Below are 22,132 nucleotides of genomic sequence, written 5' to 3'. Positions count from 1 at the left end.
AAAATTATAAAGACTATCATCAACAGAACAATAATGGTTCCTATCACACTCTTGAACACTAAAATAAATCCAACAATCAGACATTTATATATACATATCATCGAATAAATTAGTTAATGAAACTTAAATGAATTATCTTAAATTCCCCAATTGGTTCCTCTATTATCATTTATCAAACTCTGTAACGGGGCAAATGATCCGTAACCAATATCATACTAATTGTTCGACCAGTAATCATTTTACCACTTCACGTTCTTACTATCATGACTATTGACTTTAAACATATTGAACATTATTGTTATAAGTCAAAATACATTGATTTGTTGGAATGTAGAACATGCCTTACGCTACATTGTAAGTAGAACATTTTATTATCTTTTTTCTTCTCTCTGAATTCATGGAATTGGCAGATGCAGGTCTTTTGTTCCTTGCTAAGATGTTAAATGTAGAAACACCACCTGTTTTTTCTTTGGAATTCATTGTCAAAATTTGAATTTTATACTATTTTATAATTTTCATTTACGGTACATTCAAAGGTAAATTGGTGTTGTTGCCTATAGATTGTTAGTATCATATATATATAAATCACAGTAAAAACTGAGCCCAGAGACATGCGTAAATTTAATGTAGTGATTAAAAACTGATATAAAGCGATATTTATAATTATTTCTTCAAACTTTCATTGGTTTAATTCAATTTTTAATTTGATTTGTGCATACATTGTAACTTGATAAGACGACATATCTTCATTTATTTGTGTTTCCAAATATTCAGAGTGGAAAAATAATAAAGCTTCATTATCAGTACCATTCTATTAACCAACATTTCGTTTAAAGTTTTGGAATTTGCAAATGGTCGATTTACAATATTTTAACATCGGGAAAGTATTGTCGCCTTGATATGTAGATTTTCCTGTTCATTCTCTTTTGCTAATTTAGAATACCCATTAAACTTTATTTAGATAGGGAAAGGATCGCTATCTTGTCCCTGGCCAAAATTCACAAAACCAAAATCGTTGCATTATTGAAAGACCAATAATTTATAATGTGTAATATAATTAAAATATGAATCAAGTTTGTTGTAAATAGTTAAATAGTTTGTTAACTATAAAACGAGATCCGAAAGTATAAGAATATTTGCTTTTTTGTCTATAGTAAACTACTGTAAATTTAACATTTTATTTATCAATTTGCTTATTGTAATTAGAATTGATAAGAAATGGCATCTGTAAAGTATTATACTTGAGTGTATTAGCTTGTTAAATTTTACAACGGAAGCAATAATCATTACAACCGTCTACATTATAAATAAACTCAATAGTATTGTATTTTCAAAAGAGTGTGTACAATTTATAAGTTTTATTTGATAAATTTTCAGTGGGTACTATCCTTCAAATAGGCGGTTTTACTTTCAGGGACACATTTAGTTTGTGTTATTACAACTCTTTCAATCAAAGTTCATTGTATCATCGGTTCTAATCGTTGTTTGCGCCTTTTCAGTGTAATACTCTTGATAAAGTATGCTTATAATTGAGTCTTGCTGAAAATTATTATTTTTCCATTACACAAATGGACATCGATTGTCCTCATTTTCCCAGTTAATTACGTCATATATCAGGTAAATCAATTTAAATTTCTTGGAAACTATACCCCAGATTTTTATACAAGATACACAGGTATATCTTAGATCTTTTGTTTCTATCAAAAGTTTGTTCGACCAAAAAAAGAATTTTTAATTGATTACAGTGACAATGGTAAAACAAAGAAAATTATCAAATGTTTGACCTAATAAGCTAGCTATAAAACCAGGTTGAATGCACCGTTTTATACATATTGAAATGCCTCTCCCTAGTCAGGAATATGACGTTGTTTTCCTTTCGTTTGATGTGTTTGAACTTTCAATTTTTTTGTTTTAAATTTTCTTGGAGATCGTTTTTTTTGTTATTATTTTACTCTTTGGTGGTAAAGAGTTTCATTGTATTTTTCTTGATGGGTTTTGGTAAGAATTATTCATTTGAAGTTGAGTTTAAGTTTAAAAAAACAAAAACAAAAACAAAATTACATATTGCAAACGTCGAGAAAGAAAGATGGATAAATTTTACTCCGTGTTTTTCACCTATAAATCGGCCAATATATATCTATATAGTATTTATTTTAACAGTGGTCTTAAACACAAACACTCAATCATCAAACCCTGGAATGCAACTACGTAAATGTTACAACTGTACTAGAATAACTTTATTCATATGTTAGCACTGAAAACTATAAAAAAAAATATATATATTTAGATCAAAACTTGTCTTACTTTGTTTATGTTTTCTCTTGTGATTAATTACAAAATAACGAGCAGAAGTCAAGAGGGAAAAATAACAAAGTTATATCTCGATTACCTCATAAATAAACAGCGCATTTTGGCGATTTATCTAAAATCTTAAATATTTGTTTGTTTTAATTGGGATGAAGATTATAACACAATGTTGACTGTAGGACATTTTAACCATTACGTATGTTCACTGGGGTAAAGCTGATGACCGTAACTGCATTCACGGTCATCCCAAGATGTCGGATGAAAAATTAGGTCAGTTTCTGTATTGTCTGTTAAAGTGTTTCTATATCATTTTCTTTACAAATCATACATTGAAACGATGAAAATTAATAAAAGAATCACTCGGAAATCACTAATTACTTTTAACTTTTATAGGATGACCGTCAATTCTAAGAAATATCCGTATTTGTATTGAAAGCTTTTTGTTGAGTTTGTCGATCTCATTAGGGGCTCGGTTGGCGGATATAAATATGTTTCATAAATTTCTTTTTTTAAACTATAATATAATTGTCCGTATTTGGGATTTATGACAATGATGGTAAATTGCACATTTCTCGTAAACAATGACATATTTATTGATAGACTAACGACGTTAAAATTTTAACACAAATTGACAGCGATACGACGAAAATTTGAAGAAACATGAATGTGTCCCTGGTACACGGATGCCTCATCTACACTATCATTTTCTATGTTTAGTGGACTGTGAAAATGGGATAAAACTGTTATTTGGCATTAGAATTAAAAAGATCATACCATAGTGAAAATGTGTTCTAAGTTTCAAGTTGATTTAACTTGAAGCTGGACAAACGGACAAACAAACAGACGAACGGACGAAGGTACGCACAGACCAGAAAAACATTAGGCCAATTAATGGAGCATAAAAAACATTAATAATACATATGGATATTCGGTAATCGAGCCCATGTGTATGGTTCCAGAGCAAGCAGATTAAAATCTTAATTTGTCTTGATATATGCAGGCGGAAACACTCTTGAAATAGAACAAAAGAATCGAAGCTCTTTGTTAGAGAAGGCGATAGGTAACGATTGTATCAAAAAGATAAAATCGAGTGCACTTTTTTATGTTAGGGCATGTTTGAGGTGTATAAAACGTACAAAGCAAGAGTATTTGATATAGCATCTCGCTTCAGATTATATCATTTTTATATATCTAAGCTACAGGTTGAGTTTATAACGTAAAAAATGACAGTACGAATAGATGAAAATTGAATATATGGGTCAAGTGAAATACCTATCTTATGAATCACAAAAACAGTAGGTGTGTTCGAATAGCTATTTTTTCTAAAAGTTCTTGACGACAGTCTTTTAATTTGGATGATGAAAATGAATATCTTCGAAAAAATATGATTTTCTTGTGTGTGATAACTAGGGTTTATAATCTTCAACCACTGAAAATATTTAGTCTGCCCTTCCACGAAATATTTAATTAGAATTTTTTTTAAAATGCTTAAGTATTTTCGAAAATTCCACCTGACATCCGATCAGACAATATTTTTAAGTTGAATCAATGCAGACAAGATCATTAACTGATGCTCATTAGCTAGTAGATACATTTGTCTTTCAAAATACAACTGACATATAAGGATCATAATGGTACTATGTGGATAAATTTGTCAGTTTTCAAGAGCAAAATTGGCATAGCGTCATCCCTACAATGGCTTCCATTTCTACGATTGTGAGCATGAACTGGCGTAATGGGGAGATAATTTTGACGAAGTATAATCCTGACTGTATGAATAACATTTCTGTATATATACAAATTGACAACGTTCCGCCTTGTGATACGCTATTCGTACAAGACTATTTTAAGGATCTACCTTGCTGGAGCTCACCTTCACTAGTTTAGTTGTATGATATTTTCAAAATATTTTCTGTGATTTTATTTGCACGACAAAATGGAAGACGATATAATATCAATGGGTGTACATGCATTGGCATTTTTAAAAATGTGTATTTATTATAATGCATTAAAAGGAATCCCAAAAATAAAAAAACATCTTTTGTCGTGCAGTTGGAGGCTGTCCACCGCATTTTTTTCATTATACTTGTAAGGTGTCATTTTATCGCGCTTTTGTAGCATGTTTTCCCTACCAGTTTATTTGCATGTCTTTTTGCAAATTCATTTTAAAAATTAAACCCTCTTCCGTAAAAAAGATACATATGGTAAACTTTGCATTTGAAGCACGTCTTATTTTCTTCTACCTATAGGATAATACTCTCATATTAATATGTTTATACCAACACGATTTATCATTTGACACAAAAAGGTAGTTATATAAATACGGATATTTCTTAGAATTGAGGGTCATCCTTTAAAAGTTACGGTCATCATTTACAAATTACGGTCATCTTAAAACCAATTACGGTCACTCTTGTTATGAATCGCTGTTTCTGTTACGGTCATCTCGATTGTGATTTACGGTCATCTTCACGATTTTTTCAAATCGAAATTCCTGTTTCTCTCATGTACATTTCTCTGTAGTAATTAATGATTTCCATGTGAATCTTTTATTAATTTTCATCGTTTCAATGTATGATTTGTAAAGAAAATGATATATAGAAACACTTTAACAGACAATACAGAAACTGACCTAATTTTTCATCCGACATCTTGGGATGACCGTAAATGCAGTTACGGTCATCAGCTTTACCCCAGTGTACGTTTGTTTTGTTCACGCATCGTTGTCAATACAATGGAATTTGATTCGACTGTCGTACAAGTGAGAGGTTTAGCCTATAAAACCAGGTTCATTTCACCATTTGCAACATAAGAAAATGCCTGTACCATATGACAGTTGTTTTCCTTTCGTTTGGTGTGTTTGGGCTTTTGATTTTGTCATTTGATAACGGACTTTCCGTTTCAGGGTCTGACTGGGGTTTAATGAGTAGGGAATAATGGACAAGATGTGAAAAATAAATGGTTATAAATTAAAGAATAGAAAATAGTAGGCCCAACAAATAAAGAATAGAAAATAATGGGCAATTGTGAAGAGTAAAGGGCTAAAACATAAAATAGAGAAGAATTATAGAATAAAGAAATGAAGTACACCCTCTCCAATCCAAACATCCATCATGATACTGTTGTCCTTAATTTAATCAGTAAACTCTCTAAGATACACGAACATAACATTTCGATGCAATTTTGTTTTCTTGGCATTCCTCGTGTTCCTGTCTTAACGTTTACAGAGATAAAGAATTAAATGTTAAAAATGAATAAAATTAGTAACGTTGGTATTATAAACACATGGAAACTATTTTACTTGGCAAATTGTTAATGTAAAGAACCGAACAAACTTGTATATATTTTTAGCTGTTCTGGCTCCTATGTAAAACAGAAATTGTTTTTACATTTGAAGAAAATTAAGATGTTTGCGAAATCAAGACATTGAAACAGATGAATTTATAATCAAAAGATAAAAGAAGTTTGGGTTTTTGCACTTAAAATAAATGAGTTTATTTGTCTATTTGCTAACAATAATGTAATTACATCCAGTGAAATATTTAATATGAAAGTAAAGTACAAATATAAGATAATATTCTATTACATGTATATGTATAAATTAATCCAAGGTTAAAAATGGGAATGAAATTTAAAAAAATGAATTCCACGAAATCCAAACGGAATAATACCTTTGACTTACACATAACAATAATAAATAACAGGTAGAAAATAACAATAGAACTAAGATAACAAAAAAATGTAAGACTGAAGGAATTAATACCAGGTGGTCGGTGGAAGCTTAGAAAACAACCAAACTATTTAAAAGTGTAAGGGTTTAAGAAAGCAGGCATTGATTTCACGCGTTGATTTGAAAAATTAAAAATTACAAAAATACTGAACTTCGAGGAAAATTCAAAACGGAAAATCCCTAATCAAATTGAAAAATCAAAAGCTCAAAAACATCAAACGAATGGATAACAACTGTCATGTTCCTGACTTGGTACAGGCATTTTCTTATGTAGAAAATGGTGGATTAAACCTGGTCTTATAGCTAGCTAAACCTCTCACTTGTATCTCAGTCGCATCAAATTCCATTATATTGACAACGATGCGTAGAAAACAAAAATAAGCAGGCATCCATATCATGTGATCTGGAAGGTTAGAGACCATCAATAGAATTGACAAAAAAGATATAAATCATGTAAGTATTGATATCACGTGATCTTGAAGGTAGGAAACAACGATAGAAGTGAACATGTAGGTATTGATATGATCAGGTGACCTGATATGGTAGAAAACTACAATAAAATTAACTTAAAAGATGTAAACATGCGTATATTGATATCACCTTATCTGAAATGATACAGGAAAAAAATGATAAAAGTTAGCGGGTATGGAAAACACGGTTTAACGAAAGGAAGAACAAAACAATAGAACTAAACTAAAAGATGTAGGCACTTACTCATTGATATATCATGGGATCTGGAAGAGTGGACATATATATAAAGTAACCTGTTTGGTAATGGGTTAAGCTGCAACATATTGTTTAGAAATTAAAAAAAAAACGGCAAATTGTATCTTTGGTAAAGCACCAATATATCTTTTGAAATTCTGGATTTTTGTACGTTTAATGGCCTTTTAAACCTTTTTGATTCGAGTGTCACTGATGAATCTTTCGTCGACGAAATGCGCGACTATCTTCAATATTATATATGTTCAAACTCTTTTAGGTCATTTTTAGTAGAAATAAACAAAACAACTATGTAAATTGGACATGCTTTGATACTATATCTGCCCTTGAATTTTTACTAGATAACATTTTTGTTCGCTTTGGAGATTCCGTATATCGTCGGGTTAACGGAATTCCAATGGGGACTAACTGTGCACCACTTATTGCGGACCTGTTTTTGTATTGTTACGAGTTACAATTTATGACAAAAACCAGCAAAGAACCATCGAAACAATATGTGATACACAAATTTAATAATACTTTTAGATATTTGGATGATATTTTGGCCCTCAATAATGACGACTTCAGTATGTATACTAAAGAAATTTATCATGTTGAACTTACTTTAAATAAAGCTAATACTAATAATGACCACTGTCCTTTCCTCTATCTTGATATCTATATCATTAAAGGAAAGCTTATTACTAAAATTTATGATATCCTATCGTTAATTATTCATTTTTAGATGGTGACGTTCCCTTGTCGCCATCATGCGGTGTTTATATATCTCAACTTGTATGATTCGCTCGTGTATGTAACAATGTTTTAGATTTTAACGAGAGAAATTTATGTATTACCGAAAAATTATTACACCAGGGTTTTCGATATCACAAACTAGTCAAAACATGTACTAAATTTTATCATCGGTATAAGGACACCATTCGTAAATATAGCTTAACATGCAGACTTCTTATACGTTCAGGTATTTCACATCCAATATTTTATGGAAATATTCTTTATAAAGCACAAAAATGTCAGTATTCACCTCAGAAGCTAACAAAACCTGTAAATAGACTTATTAAGAAGGGATATAGTTACGATACTGTTATCAGGTCATTAAAGATTGCATATTTTGGCGTTAATATTGATTCACTTATAGGGTCTTTGCATCGGAACTAAACAACACATTTATATAAACCAGTTGTTGGCATGACACGGGTAATGTTCTTCTCATATATGTTATGATAGCATGATACTAAACCCCTCACGGGAAGGATTGTGCCTGATATTCATATGATGAAGACATAATCTTTCAATCAGTTTAATTGAAGTCTGGAGCTGGCATGTCAGTTAACTGCTAGTAGTATGATGTTATTTATGTATTAATGTCATTTTTTTTTTTATTTTCTTTGGTTAAATCTTCTGACATCAGACTCGGACTTCTCTTGAACTGAATGTTAATGTGCGTATTGTTATGCGTTTACTTTTCTGGATTGGCTAGAACTATAGGGGGAGGGTTGAGATCTCATAAACATGTTTAACCCCGCCGCAGTTTTGCGCCTGTCCCAAGTCAGGAGCCTCTGCATTGAAGACCTGATGGTGACCTTCTGCTGTTGTCTGCCTTATGGTCGGGTTGTTGTCTCTTTGACACATTCCCCATTTCCATTCTCAATTTTAATTTTATTCTACTATATATGATGAGTTTATTTGTCACTCTTATGTTTTAAGGGTAAAACCTTACTTCGAATGATATATTTAAATTTAACAATACTGGATTAATAAAATAATATTTATATTCAAGAGTATTTTTACCTTCATGGGACGTTAGTTTGAGGGAATGAAGGTTCTTCATCTATGGTTAGAATGAACAAAGACAAATCTATTTAAATTCCTCTTTTTGCTTCAAATACTTAAATTAAACAGATTAAGCAATGATAATGTGAAATAGATTAAGCAGATTAAGTAATGATAATGTGAAATAAATGGATTAAAACAATTATTGAAAAGTGCTTTGGATGGAATTAATTCAATACAAATTTAGGACGATACCTTTTAGCTGGTGGAGATTTATTTCCTCGAGGGTATCACAAGCCCTTGCCAGTAGTCAGCATTTTTTTTGTGCTGACATGAATTGTCATTGATATGGTTATATTTATAAATTTACTATTTACAAAATTTTTGAACTTTTTGAAATACTAAGACTTTTCTACCTGAGGCATAGATTACCTTAGCTGAATTTAGCAAAACTTTTAGGAATTTTGGTTCTCAATGCTTTTCAACTTCGTACTTTATTTGGCATTTTTTACTTTTTTGGATTCGAGCGTCACTGATGAGTCTTTTGTAAACGAAACGCTCGTCTGGCGTATATACAAAATTTAGTCCTGGTATCTATGAGAAGTTTATTTATAAGGCAATATGAAGAAAAGACTGATATGTTTGTGTGCGGACATTGGCTAGTAAAGTAAACCCAACTTAGTTAAGAGGTATGGTCCTAAATATATTCAAAGTGCATTCATATTGAACAGACAATGGAAGGATACTTTTACTTCATTTGGTTCCTTGTGGAAGGTTGTCTCATTGACTCTAATATGTATTTCGAACATCAAGTTTTAATTTAATAGTACGAGAATGCCATTATGATTTTACTGTTTACAAAATTTTGGAACTTTTTTAAATACTAAGACTTTTCTACCTCAGGCATAGATTACCTTAGCTGAATTTGGCAAAACTTTTAGGAATTTTGGTTCTCAATGCTCTTCAACTTCGTACTTTATTTGGCATTTTTAACTTTTTTGAATTCGAGCGTCACTGATGAGTCTTTTGTAGACGAAACGCGCGTCTGGCGTATATACAAAATTTAGTCCTGGTATCTATGATGAGTTTATTTATAAGGCAATATGAAGAAAAGACTGATATGTTTGTGTGCGGACATTGGCTAGTAAAGAAAACCCAACTTAGTTAAGAGGTATGGTCCTAAATATATTCAAAGTGCATTCATATTGAACAGACAATGGAAGGATACTTTTACTTCATTTGGTTCCTGGTGGAAGGATGTCTCATTGGCTCTAAATAAAATTGAGAATGGAAATGGGGAATGTGTCAAAGAGACAACAACCCGACCATAGAAAAAAAAACAGCAGAAGGTCACAAACAGGTCTTCAATGTAGCGAAAAATTCCCGCACTCGGAGGCGTCCTTAAGCTGGCCCCTAAACAAATATATACTAGTTCAGTGATAATGAACGCCATACTAATTTCCAAATTGTACACAAGAAACTAAAATTAAAATAATACAAGACTAACAAAGGCCAGAGGCTCCTGACTTAGGACAGGCGCAAAAATGCGGCGATGTTAAACATGTTAGTGAGATCTCAACCCTCCCCTTATACCTCTAGCCAATGTAGAAAAGTAAACGCATAACAATACGCACATTAAAATTCAGTTAAAGAGAAGTCCGAGTCTGATGTCAGAAGATGTAACCAAAGAAAATAAACAAAACGACAATAATACATAAATAACAACAGACTACTAGCAGTTAACAGACATGCCATATATGCCAATATGTATTTCAAACATCAAGTTTTAATTTAATAGTACGAGAATGCCAAAACGACAGCATGTTTATATAGTTTTCAAAGGTGCCAGGATTATAATTTAGTACGCCAGACGCGCGTTCATCTCAAAATAATATGAATATGAATCCTGCTTTGTACTTGTCCATACTAGATTTGAATATACTAGTAAACATAAAGAAATGTCTTTTTCTTTTTTTTTTATATATGTTTGAACTAAGGAACCGAGGCAATCTTTTAATTCATGTTACATTGAATGGATGAAACTTCAAACAGATTCCAATATATGCACGTTCCTCAATTACTACAGTACTAGTAATATAGATTCCGCTGACTTTTATCATTGTTATGGTCCGAATTATATATTAACTGTTTACAAAACTGTGAATATTTGAAATACTAATGCTTTTCTAACTCAGGAAGAGATAACTTCGGCTTAATTTGGCAAAACATTTAGGAATTTTTGGTCCTCAATGCTATTCTACTTCGTACCTTATTTAGGCTTTCAACTTATTTTGATCCGAGCGTCACTGATGAGTCTTTTGTAGACGAAACGCGCGTCTGGCATAAATACCAAATTCAATCCTGCTATCTATGATGAGTTTATTTTTTTCGTGAGTTTAAGTCGATCAATGTTTACCTCGGTAGAGGCGATTTTTAATTCAAGATACACTGAATGAAACTTAAACAAATGATATCGGATATGTTCCTTACATCGTAACTACAATCCCCTTCCCTTTCATGTGGAGCAGGATCTGCTTACCCTTCCGGCGCACCTACGATCACCCCTAGTGTTTGGTGGGGTTTGTGTTGCTTATTCTTTAGTTTTCTATGTTGTGTCATGTGTACTATTGTTTGTCTGTTTGTCTTTTTCATTTTTATCCATGGCGTTGTCAGTTTATTTTTGATTTATGAGTTTGACTGTCCCTCTGGTATCTTTCGTCCCTCTTTTTTAATTCTAGATACACCACATGAAGGAAACTAAAATATTGCCAAAATCTTTCTCGATAAGAACAGATTATCAAAATCTTTCTCTATAAATACAGCACTAGCAGTAAAGATTCCTTTGACTTATTTTGTCGTAAGTTAAAGTCAATCAATTTTTACCTTGGTAGATGCAGTGATTTTAAGCACCAAATTCAAAGTAAATCTATCGTAATGGAATCTTTTATACAATTACAAAAGATAATATCATTCTATGATCCTTAACATTATTGTTCAATCTACAATATAAAAATCAGTAATTTAACAAAGCCTATCAGACGACCTATTGACATATTTAATGATTAGCCAAAATTCGTCTTTATATCAATATTTATTTCTCGTTTAAAGACATTTAATAGCTAAATTGAATGAAATATAATTTTATACAAAGATAAAATATTGAATTTAATGTTTAACTTGTATTGTTTAGATTAAACATTCAGTATAAAAGGTTGACAGTATTCATTGCTTCAGATGGGGAACATACAGGGAATACTTTAAACATAACTGCCATTATGGAGACTGGTCATTAATATAAGGAAGATAACTCGTATTATTTTGATTTAACATTCATTATAAAAGGTTGACAGCATTTAGTTATTTACTATAGGTAAAATGTCAAAATAGGGGTACAACAGTCAAACTTGTGTAATCTTAATCACTATAAAAACAAACAAATATGTAACAAAGAAGCACAAAAAACGGCATATAAATAAAGCACATAATCATTAGCAAAATGAAAGACACAAGCATTTACCAAAACACAAGGACGGGATTTATAAGGACGGATCCACGTCAAATGGATATCAACAAAAATAGACTAAACAGTAAAAGTAATATTAATAAAGAAAATTAAAGGAAAACTATAACACGCTATTAAGATGGTAATTTGCAATAGCACAATAACACAATGGCGGGATGTACAAGTACATAGCCACGTCAAATGGATATCATTAAAATAGACAAAACAAAAGTAATATTCATAGAAATAAATGAATAATATAACACGTTATTAACATGATAAAAAACGTCATTAACCAGAATCTATACCCCAAGACTATATCGTGATTATTTGTGATTTCTTTTTAGAAAGTACGTAATTTGATGTAAATTTAAGAATGTTAGGCGAGTACATCCGGGTTGAGTTTTAAGTCCATTACATTTAACTTCATCCATTATACATTTCAAGGAATCATAAAGTTTGGATGAAATTAAAAATATACAATAAGTTCGGATTCTGTCATACAAGTAATGCTTCAAAGGCCATCACACTTTGAAGATTACCTTAGCCGAGTTTAGCACAATTATTTGGAATTGCGGACCCTCAATGGTATTCAACTTTGTACGGTAACTATTTGGCTTTTATAACTATTTGATATAAGCGTCACTGGTGAGTCTTATGTAGACGAAACGTACTGGCGTACTCAATTATAATCCTGGTACATTTGATAACAAATTTTCCAACAGCAAGTTACATTTACGTTACACTTTTTAAATAAATGTCATTTACAAAATACCTTAATAGCATAAACGATCTGTGTTGTTTTTTCAATGGCTTCAATTTACACGTTTGATAATACCGAGGAGGATAAAATATAACATCCGGGTAAGCTCCATTTACATATTTTGTATTTGTAGCTGATGGCAAAATAATGACGATAAAAATGCAATCAAGGTTTTAACGGAAATGGATTGTCATTGATAGAAGTTTGACAAATGTAAATCCCTGCATTATCAACATAGAATTTTATTTTGATTTCTAAATATGTTTGTTAATTATTTATTTGCAGATTTAATGTGTTTTAGTGGTTTTCATTTCTGACAAAACGTTTCCACAAAATGTACTTCAAAAACAAAACGTTGCAAAGTTTACAAAAGGTCTTGCCGTGTGTTTAGTGTACTACAGGTTCCATGATCAATCACATAATAGTCTCACAAGCCATACAGTTGGTTGTGTTTTTAAAAGATGTCACCCTGTGTGTGCATGAAAGACCCAGCTTTTTAGTATAGTTTTTATAGTTTAGTCATTTTAGGCTACGTAGAGAGTTGTGTCATTGGCATTCGTGATTATTGGCATTCTTTATGCATCTTCTTATCTTTATATACAGCCCCACTTTTAGGGAAAGCTAACCGACGCTACTTAAATCGTTAACTTTTTAAATAGCATAAAAGGCTGGTCCAAGTCATAATAATACATTGATTGTGTCCTCTTTATTTCTCATATTTTAAAAAATCTTTTTACGTTCGTAAATATTAGAATTAAGGATGGATATTCACCGGAATAAGTGTAAAACAATATAGTAGAACAACAAAATAACAAGGCCACTGCACTAATGAGTCTTTTGTAGACAAAACACGCGTATGGCGCAAATATAAAATTTCAATCCTGGTATTTATAATCCTGGTACCTTTGATAACTATTTATGATGAGTTTATCTAAGAGACAATAAATTGAATCTGCTTATTTAGATAAAAAAAAACTTGACTGAACACACTGTAAAATGTCTAAACAATACTTGTATGCAAGAGACAGCAACATAAAAAATAGGAACATACAGTGATAGGACAAAAGTGAGTTCCCACTCAAAAATATCCTATCATTTCAACCAAAATCAAAATTTTTCAAAAAATTATTACCAAGTAAATCTTCGAGCGGTTTTATAAAATAGATACAATAAGATGCAGAAATGTCTGAAGTTGTATTGTTTAAATTATTTAGCCATACTTTTGGTGAGATTTGTTTTCATGGACAGAAATTACTAACCTTTCAATTGCATTCGACATGATTAAAAATGGACAGTATGTGCGCATGCTAAACTTTCAATTGCATTCGACACGATTAAAAATGGACAGTATGTGCACATGATAACCTTTCAATTGCATTCGACATGATTGAAAATGGACAGTATGTGAGCATGCTAACCTTTCAATTGCATTTGACATGATTAAAAATGGACAGTATGTGTGATGCTAAACTTTCAATTGCATTCGACATGATTAAAAATGGACAGTATGTGCGCATGCTAAACTTTCAATTGCATTCGACATGATTAAAAATGGACAGTATGTGCGCATGCTAAACTTTCAATTGCATTCGACATGATTATAAATGGACAGTATGTGCGCATGCTAAACTTTCAATTGCATTCGACATGATTAAAAATGGACAGTATGTGCGCATGCTAAACTTTCAATTGCATTCGACATGATTAAAAATGGACAGTATGTGCGCATGCTAAACTTTCAATTGCATTCGACATGATTAAAAATGGACAGTATGTGCGCATGCTAAACATTCAATTGCATTCGACATGATTAAAAATGGACAGTATGTGCGCATGCTAAACTTTCAATTGCATTCGACATGATTAAAAATGGACAGTATGTGCGCATGCTAAACTTTCAATTGCATTCGACATGATTAAAAATGGACAGTGTGTGCGCATGCTAAACTTTCAATTGCATTCGACATGATTAAAAATGAACAGTATGTGCGCATGCTAAACTTTCAATTGCATTCGACACGATTAAAAATGGACAGTGTGTGCGCATGCTAAACTTTCAATTGCATTCGACATGATTAAAAATGGACAGTATGTGCGCATGCTAAACTTTCAATTGCATTCGACATGATTAAAAATGGAAAGTATGTGCTAATCTTTCAATTACTACACTATTAAAAACGAATACTCTCTCCTTTCTTATTTGATTTTAAGAATTTACGCAAAGTACTTTTAATATAAAACAACGTCCACAACATGTATATTGTACAGTGTATTCACTTAAATATTGAATAACTGACTTGCCAAAAGTAAAGTAAAATAATTCAGAGTTATCGCACTTTATTTTGAATTTAAAACAAGCATAATATTTTTACAATGTAATTGCATATACATGTATTATGGTTAATACGCGATTTATTTAAATAGAAATGTATTTCTGAACCCTCTTGATTACACAAAAGCTAAGTTTTAAATATAAAGCAATTATAGTATATATTTTATTGTGACACTTTTACATAGTGTGTAACACAACAAACAATTCTAATAAAGAGATATTTAAAGGCCAATTTCAACTAATTGTAATTCAAAATTAGAAAAATAAACAAAAGGTTTAATCTTTTCTAAAAAAAATAGGGTTTGACATGTTAATTTTCTAGCTTGAAATCACGTTAACACAGCTTTGTGTATTTTCATCGAAATAACGACGTTAATGTTTCTGGTGATTGCTTTAAATGCACGGCATCACAGCTACATGTATATACTTTTAAATGCACGGCATCACAGCTACATGTGTATACTTTTAAATGCACGGCAACACAGCTACATGTGTTTACTATTAAATGCACGGCATCACAGCTATATGTGTTTACTTTTAAATGCCAGGCATCACAGCTACATGTGTATACTTTTAAATGCACGGCATCACAGCTACATGTGCTTACTTTTAAATGCACGGCATCACAGCTACATGTGTTTACTTTTAAATGTACGGATGTGTTTACTTTTAAATGCACGGCGTAACAGCTACATGTGTTTACTTTTAAATGCACGGCATCACAGCTACATGTGTATACTTTTAAATGCACGGCATCACAGCTACATGCGTTTACTTTTAAATGCACGGCATCACAGCTACATGTGCTTACTTTTAAATGCACGGCATCACTGCTACATGTGTTTACTTTTAAATGCACGGCATCACAGCTACATGTGTTTACTTTTAAATGCACGGCATCACAGCTACATGTGTTTACTTTTAAATGCACGGCATCACAGCTACATGTGTATACTTTTAAATGCACGGCATCACAGCTACATGTGTTTACTTTTAAATGCACGGCATCACAGCTACATGTGTATACTTTTAAATGCACGGCATCACAGCTACATGTGTTTACTTTTAAATGCACGGCATCACAGCTACATGTGTATAATTTAAATGCACGGCATCACAGCTACATGTGTTTACTTTTAAATGCACGGCATCATAGCTACATGTGTTTACTTTTAAATGCACGGCATCACAGCTACATGTGTTTACTTTTAAATGCACGGCATCACAGCTACATGTGTATACTTTTAAATGCACGGCATCACAGCTACATGTGTTTACTTTTAAATGCACGGCATCACAGCTACATGTGTTTACTTTTAAATGCACGGCATCACAGCTACATGTGTTTACTTTTAAATGCACGGCATCACAGCTACATGTGTTTATACTTTTAAATGCACGGCATCACAGCTACATGTGTTTACTTTTAAATGCACGGCATCACAGCTACATGTGCCAATTTTTAATATGTGTTATAGGATTGACTTACCCTCCAGATGCACCTAAAACATTCCCGGTTTAGGAAGGGGTTCTTTGCTCAGTCTTAAGTTTTCTATGTTGTGTTTTGTATACATTACTAATATATAATTTATGGTTGTATGTCCTTTTGTAGTTTTTCGTTATTTTGCGTTGCCATTATTAGTTCATTTTCGATTGATCAAGAAACGAAAATGTAAGATGACATCCGGTGTTTATTTTCAGAGTGTGAATTTTACTTCTATCTTCAAATTACTTCTTAGACATTTTGTTGAACATTCATTAGTTCTGAAATGGTTTCAGTTTTTGTCCAGATTTGCTCAAACTTCGAGATTACACAAACGTCCGTAAAGTACAATTTCTGGTTTGTTTTTCTATTCTTAACCAGGAACGAGAAAAATTCGAGTTTTAAGAGCACAGGTATAATGTAAATCGTCTGCACTTTAAGGTAGCAGACAGATTTATAAATCACTTTATCTGTTTATAATAAGTGGGTATTTAATGGTTCAACTGTGTATTTACTTTTAATACATGCATCGGTAGTTCTTTTTAGCGTTAATTCATTATGAGCAATACACCATTTTCTTACGACTTTTACCGACTGTTGACGAAAGATTTTTGGCATGATTATTAACAACACTGCCATATTATTTACATACAAACAATATGTTCTATTAATAATATTGGGATATTGTGCATAAACAATGGTTTTGGTCAAAATGTAAGTACACACGTATCAAATTCCATTTCTTTTCATAAGATTTACGGTCATGTGCAACCGATCGTCTGCGAGTTGTAAATATAAATATACTAAATACTTGCAGACGTGTTGCTATTTTAAGCGGCGTTCTTCAAGATGATGATAATTTACACACGCTTGTCTTATTCTGTCACAGTTAGAAACTCCTTCCTGAGTAATCTCAAGACATATTATGTTTTGAAGATTGAGTGTTTCGCTGCCAAGTTTAAAATAATATACAGTAATGTTCTAACCTACGTGCACTCTGGTATAAAACAGTTGGTAACTGATTTCTTGACCTCGTAAAGGTTACACAAGTATACAAGCATCTAAAAATACAACATTTCTGTCGAATTGACAAACTCCATCCCGCTTCTGTACATAAGATATATTGGGACCAATGGGTATGTCGCCCAATGGATTTTCTATAATACAATAAATTTGCAATGCAGGGACCCGTTGTAAAGTATTGCATTGTAGGGGCGGATCCAGTCATTTTCAAAACGAGGATTTAAACACAGGAGGTGGGGGTTTCAAATATATGTCCAAATTCAAATGCATTGAACGTCTATCATTCTAAAACAAAAGGTAAATTCGCAACTAAATTGTTGTAGAATCACGTCGACATCAACTGGACGAGGTTTGTCTCCTTATTTCAGTTTGGAATTGTTTAAATTCCATGCGATGAGGAGCATTACACTGGTACCAGTTGCAATAATCCCATGGGTACCAGTTTACACTAAGACATGTATCACGTTTAGAAGGGCCTGTGTGGGGTTTAAAGAATATAAAGTAATGCACCAATACCACAGACAAATTGGTAAACATAATATGTAGAATAGAGAAAAAGAATCACAATAAATACGACTTATGCTTATTGTTTCACCAAAAATTAGGCGGGACCAAATTATTTTTGTTTTGAAAATTAAATTTATCCACTTCAGGTTTTGAAAATGTTCATAAGTCTGTTGTTATTTATGTATTATTGTCATTTTGTTCATTTTCTTTGGTTACATCTTCTGACATCGGACTCGGACTTCTCTTGAACTGAATTTTAATGTGCGTATTGTTATGCATGTACTTTTCTACATTGGCTAGAGGTATAGGGGGAGGGTTAAGATCTCATAAACATGTTTAACCCCGTCGCATTTTTTGCGCCTGTCTTAAGTCAGGAGTCTCTGGCCTTTGTTAGCCTTGTATTATTTTAATTTTAGTTTCTTGTGTACAATTTGGAGTTTAGTATGGCGTTCATTATCACTGAACTAGTATATATATTTGTTTAGGGGCCATCTGAAGGACGCCTCCGGCTGCGGGAATTTCTCGCTGCATTGAAGACCTGTTGGTGGCCTTCTGCTGTTGTCTGGTATATGGTCGGGTTGTTGTCTCTTTGACACATTCCCCATTTTCATTCTCAATTTTAGTCCGTAGGCACAGAATGTAAGACATTTATCATCAGAAGGAGCGTCAGACATTTTGTCAAATGTGAAGCAGTCGTCGATTTCATTTGGAGGAAGGAATGGTAACCCGAAAAATGAGATAGCCATTTACTTATATCGCTTGATTTGTCTTTATACTCTATGCTCAACCCATGTTAAAGTATTAACTTACCTGTAAATCCAAATCGGAGAAAAAAATTAAATCGGCGCAAATGAAAAAAAGAAATTGGCGCAAATAAAAGAATGAAAATTTTCAAAATCGGCGCAAATGTCATACGCCCGAGATATAGGTCACTGAACAAACAAATGTACTACATTATTATTACACCATAGTAGTGAATTAAATCATCGATTTAAGATTTACATTTAGACAAAATCCAGTACACACTAATTCACAGAAAAAATGTTACAGAATTTTTTGTTATGCGTTTACTTTTCTATATTGGCTAGAGGTATAGGAGGAGGGTTGAGATCTCACAAACATGTTTAACCCCGCCGCATTTTTGCGCCTGTCCCAAGTCAGGATCCTCTGGCCTTTGTTAGTCTTGTATTATTTTAACTTTTAGTTTCTTGTGTACAATTTGGAGTTTAGTATGGCGTTCATTATCACTGAACTAGTATATATTTGTTTAGGGGCCAGCTGAAGGACGCCTCCGGCTGCGAGAATTTCTCGCTACATTGAAGACCTGTTGGTTACCTTCTGCTGTTGTTTTTTCTATGGTCGGGTTGTTGTCTCTTTGACACATTCCCCATTTCCATTCTCAATTTTAATTTTATATTCTATATTCCCGAACTTTCCTGGCACTTCGTCGTGACTTGAATTGTTCATTGTAATATATGATTCTTTAGGTCAGCATCGGATATCCCGGCTTGCTCCGTCAATAAAACTGACCACAACGAAATAGCCAATAGTGCAGAAACTCTGAAAGTAGCGTTTCATACTAACCAATAAATTAACCAATCAATCAATAAACTAATTATTTTTTTATTTGCAGCTTGGATAAAGTTCTTGGACCTATCGGTGTTTATGAAGGCCATCGAACTGTATTTGACGATAACTTCGTCGATCGATTATGCCATTATTACACGATTATTGGACTATTTTTCGGCACGATTCTCGTGGGAACAGCCGAATACGTCGGGAATCCTATCGAGTGCTGGTGCCCGGCTGAGCTCAGTCCTGATGAAGTAAAGTATGTGAACTTTGTGTGCTGGGTTCAGAACACGTACTATATCCCGCCATTTAAACCTGTCCCTTATGAATATGAGTTCCGATATAGTAACACAATATTTTATTACCAATGGGTTCCACTGATTCTACTCATTATGGCGGTTATATGTAAATTTCCTCGATTGGTTTGGAAATATATGTCTAATAGGTGCGGAGTCGGAATTAAGAAATTAGTTGAATTGGCCAAACAGACGCACCTTAATTCAAAAGAAGACCGGGAACAAAAATTAAAGTTTGTTGCTCAGTATATCGATAAATGGTGTCTGAATGTTCGTGCTCATCGTTCAGGAATATTTGCTCCAACTCGTGAACAAGCTGCAAGTCTGTGTGACATCGGCTGTGGACGTCACCATGGAAACTACCTGATTAGCATTCGAATAATGGTCAGAATTATGTATTTTGCTGTTTCATTTGGACTTCTCTTCTTTCTAAACGAATTTCTTCAAAATGACATATATATATACGGATATGACGTCATAAATAAATTCTTGGCTGGCCAAGATTGGTCGTTAAATCACGTGAGATTTCCAAGAGTCACGCTCTGTGACTTTGACCTTCGTCAGTTGTCAAACATTCAGAGGTACACAATGCAGTGCGTACTTCCGGTTAATCTTTACAACGAAAAACTATTTATAATCCTATGGTTTTGGATGACTTTGATATCAGTAATGTCCTTTCTAAACGTATTATATACGTTAATCGTTGCTCCAATGAAGAAGCCGAGGAAAAACTTCATCAAAAAGTATTTACGACTCAACGAAATTTACGAGAAGAGGGAACGAGACGCATTAACTAAAAAATTACTACAAAAATTTGTAGAGTTACATTTAAAACATGACGGAATATTTCTACTACAACTCATGTCAAATAATGTGGGCAGTGCAGTTATGGGCGATGTTATAAAGCATCTCTGGGACCTATATCGTGATAGACAGTTCCAGATCAACAACGGGACAGTCCCGAAACCTGCCGATAAGAACTCTTACGTGTCTTATAGAAGTAGTAATGGGACATTATCGAAAGAATATAAGAAGACGCTAGCAAATGAAAGTTTTGTATGATAACAGAAACAACTTTTAGAGATGAAACTTAAGTATTTGTTTGGTATAAAAGAGTTGAGCACACATTAGCTATTAATGTGCAAGAACTAATTGTATAATTTGTGGTACTTTGTTATACAGCTACTATGATTGTTTTTAACATTTTGGTTGTGTTGTAAATAAAAAAAAAACCATTGCACCTGGCATTTTTGGTGCGAAAACTCATATGCTAATACATGATTTGAATGAGATCTAAACTTGTAAAAAAAAAACTGTCTCTCAGTTATTTTATTGCAAGTTTTTTTATCATCATTTCAATATTTTCTACATTTCACCAAATAGCAATACGTTAGTGTTCTTGCTAGAATTTTTAATTAGATTGAAGCTTAAGGTAGACGTTGTGTTGAAAATGGAACACATATCTCATTTCATCTACGATTGTACATGTATACCAGTGGCGGATCCAGAACTTTTCCTAAGGGGGGCCCGCTGACTGACCTAAGAGGGGGCCCGCTCCAGTCATGCTTCAATGATTCCCTATATAATCAACCAAATTTTTCCCACGCAAGGGGGGCCCGGGCCCCCCTGAATCCGCCTATGTATACAGTTTCAAAGCAGAGGAACTGAAATCAGAAGACTTTTACATAAAGTCTGTAACCATAGGAACTGAAATCAAAAGACTTGTTTACATCTGAACATATATACTCACCGACCGTGCGAGGGCTTTACAGCCAGTCAAAGTCGTTAAAAAACGTATGTAATATATACTCATAAATTATTTTTCACTCCATCCATTACATTTTTTTTATTATTATTTTTCACACCACACATTTTATATTTTTTGTTTTTGTATTTTGTTACTTTATTTTGCATTTCATATGTTTGTGCATTTATTATTTATTTTTTTGAAATATATTTTTATGTATTGATTTATAATCACTTTTATATTTTGTTTTTCTGAAAAAGATATTGTTTTGTAGATGAAGATTTGTTTATTTGTTTAATAAACTTTTTGGAAAATCTTTTACATCTCTCAGAATTGTTCCTTCAATTGCTACATCAAATATTGTTCTATTGTTA

General features: G+C 32.6%; 1 protein-coding gene across 2 annotated transcripts; it reads left to right on the top strand.

Annotated features, from left to right (window-relative positions):
• The first annotated feature begins 214 nt into the window (after positions 1-214).
• LOC139502972 (innexin unc-9-like) lies at positions 215-22,076 on the top strand. Of its 2 annotated transcripts, none has more exons than XM_071292640.1 (2): positions 215-354; positions 19,777-22,076. In XM_071292640.1, the coding sequence occupies exons 1-2, from the start codon at positions 338-340 to the stop codon at positions 21,071-21,073; spliced, it is 1,314 nt and encodes a 437-aa protein (XP_071148741.1). In that variant the 5' UTR covers positions 215-337; the 3' UTR covers positions 21,074-22,076. The 2 variants fall into 2 exon arrangements, with proteins under 2 accessions (XP_071148741.1, XP_071148740.1); XM_071292639.1 differs by lacking the exon at positions 215-354 and adding an exon at positions 17,194-17,327.
• The last annotated feature ends 56 nt before the right edge of the window (positions 22,077-22,132 follow it).

Source organism: Mytilus edulis, chromosome 14 (assembly GCF_963676685.1).
Source record: "Mytilus edulis chromosome 14, xbMytEdul2.2, whole genome shotgun sequence".
Classification (NCBI taxonomy): Eukaryota; Metazoa; Mollusca; class Bivalvia; order Mytilida; family Mytilidae; genus Mytilus; species Mytilus edulis.
The sequence above is the reverse complement of the archived record's forward strand: the minus strand, read 5'-3'. Positions and strand labels throughout refer to the sequence as shown.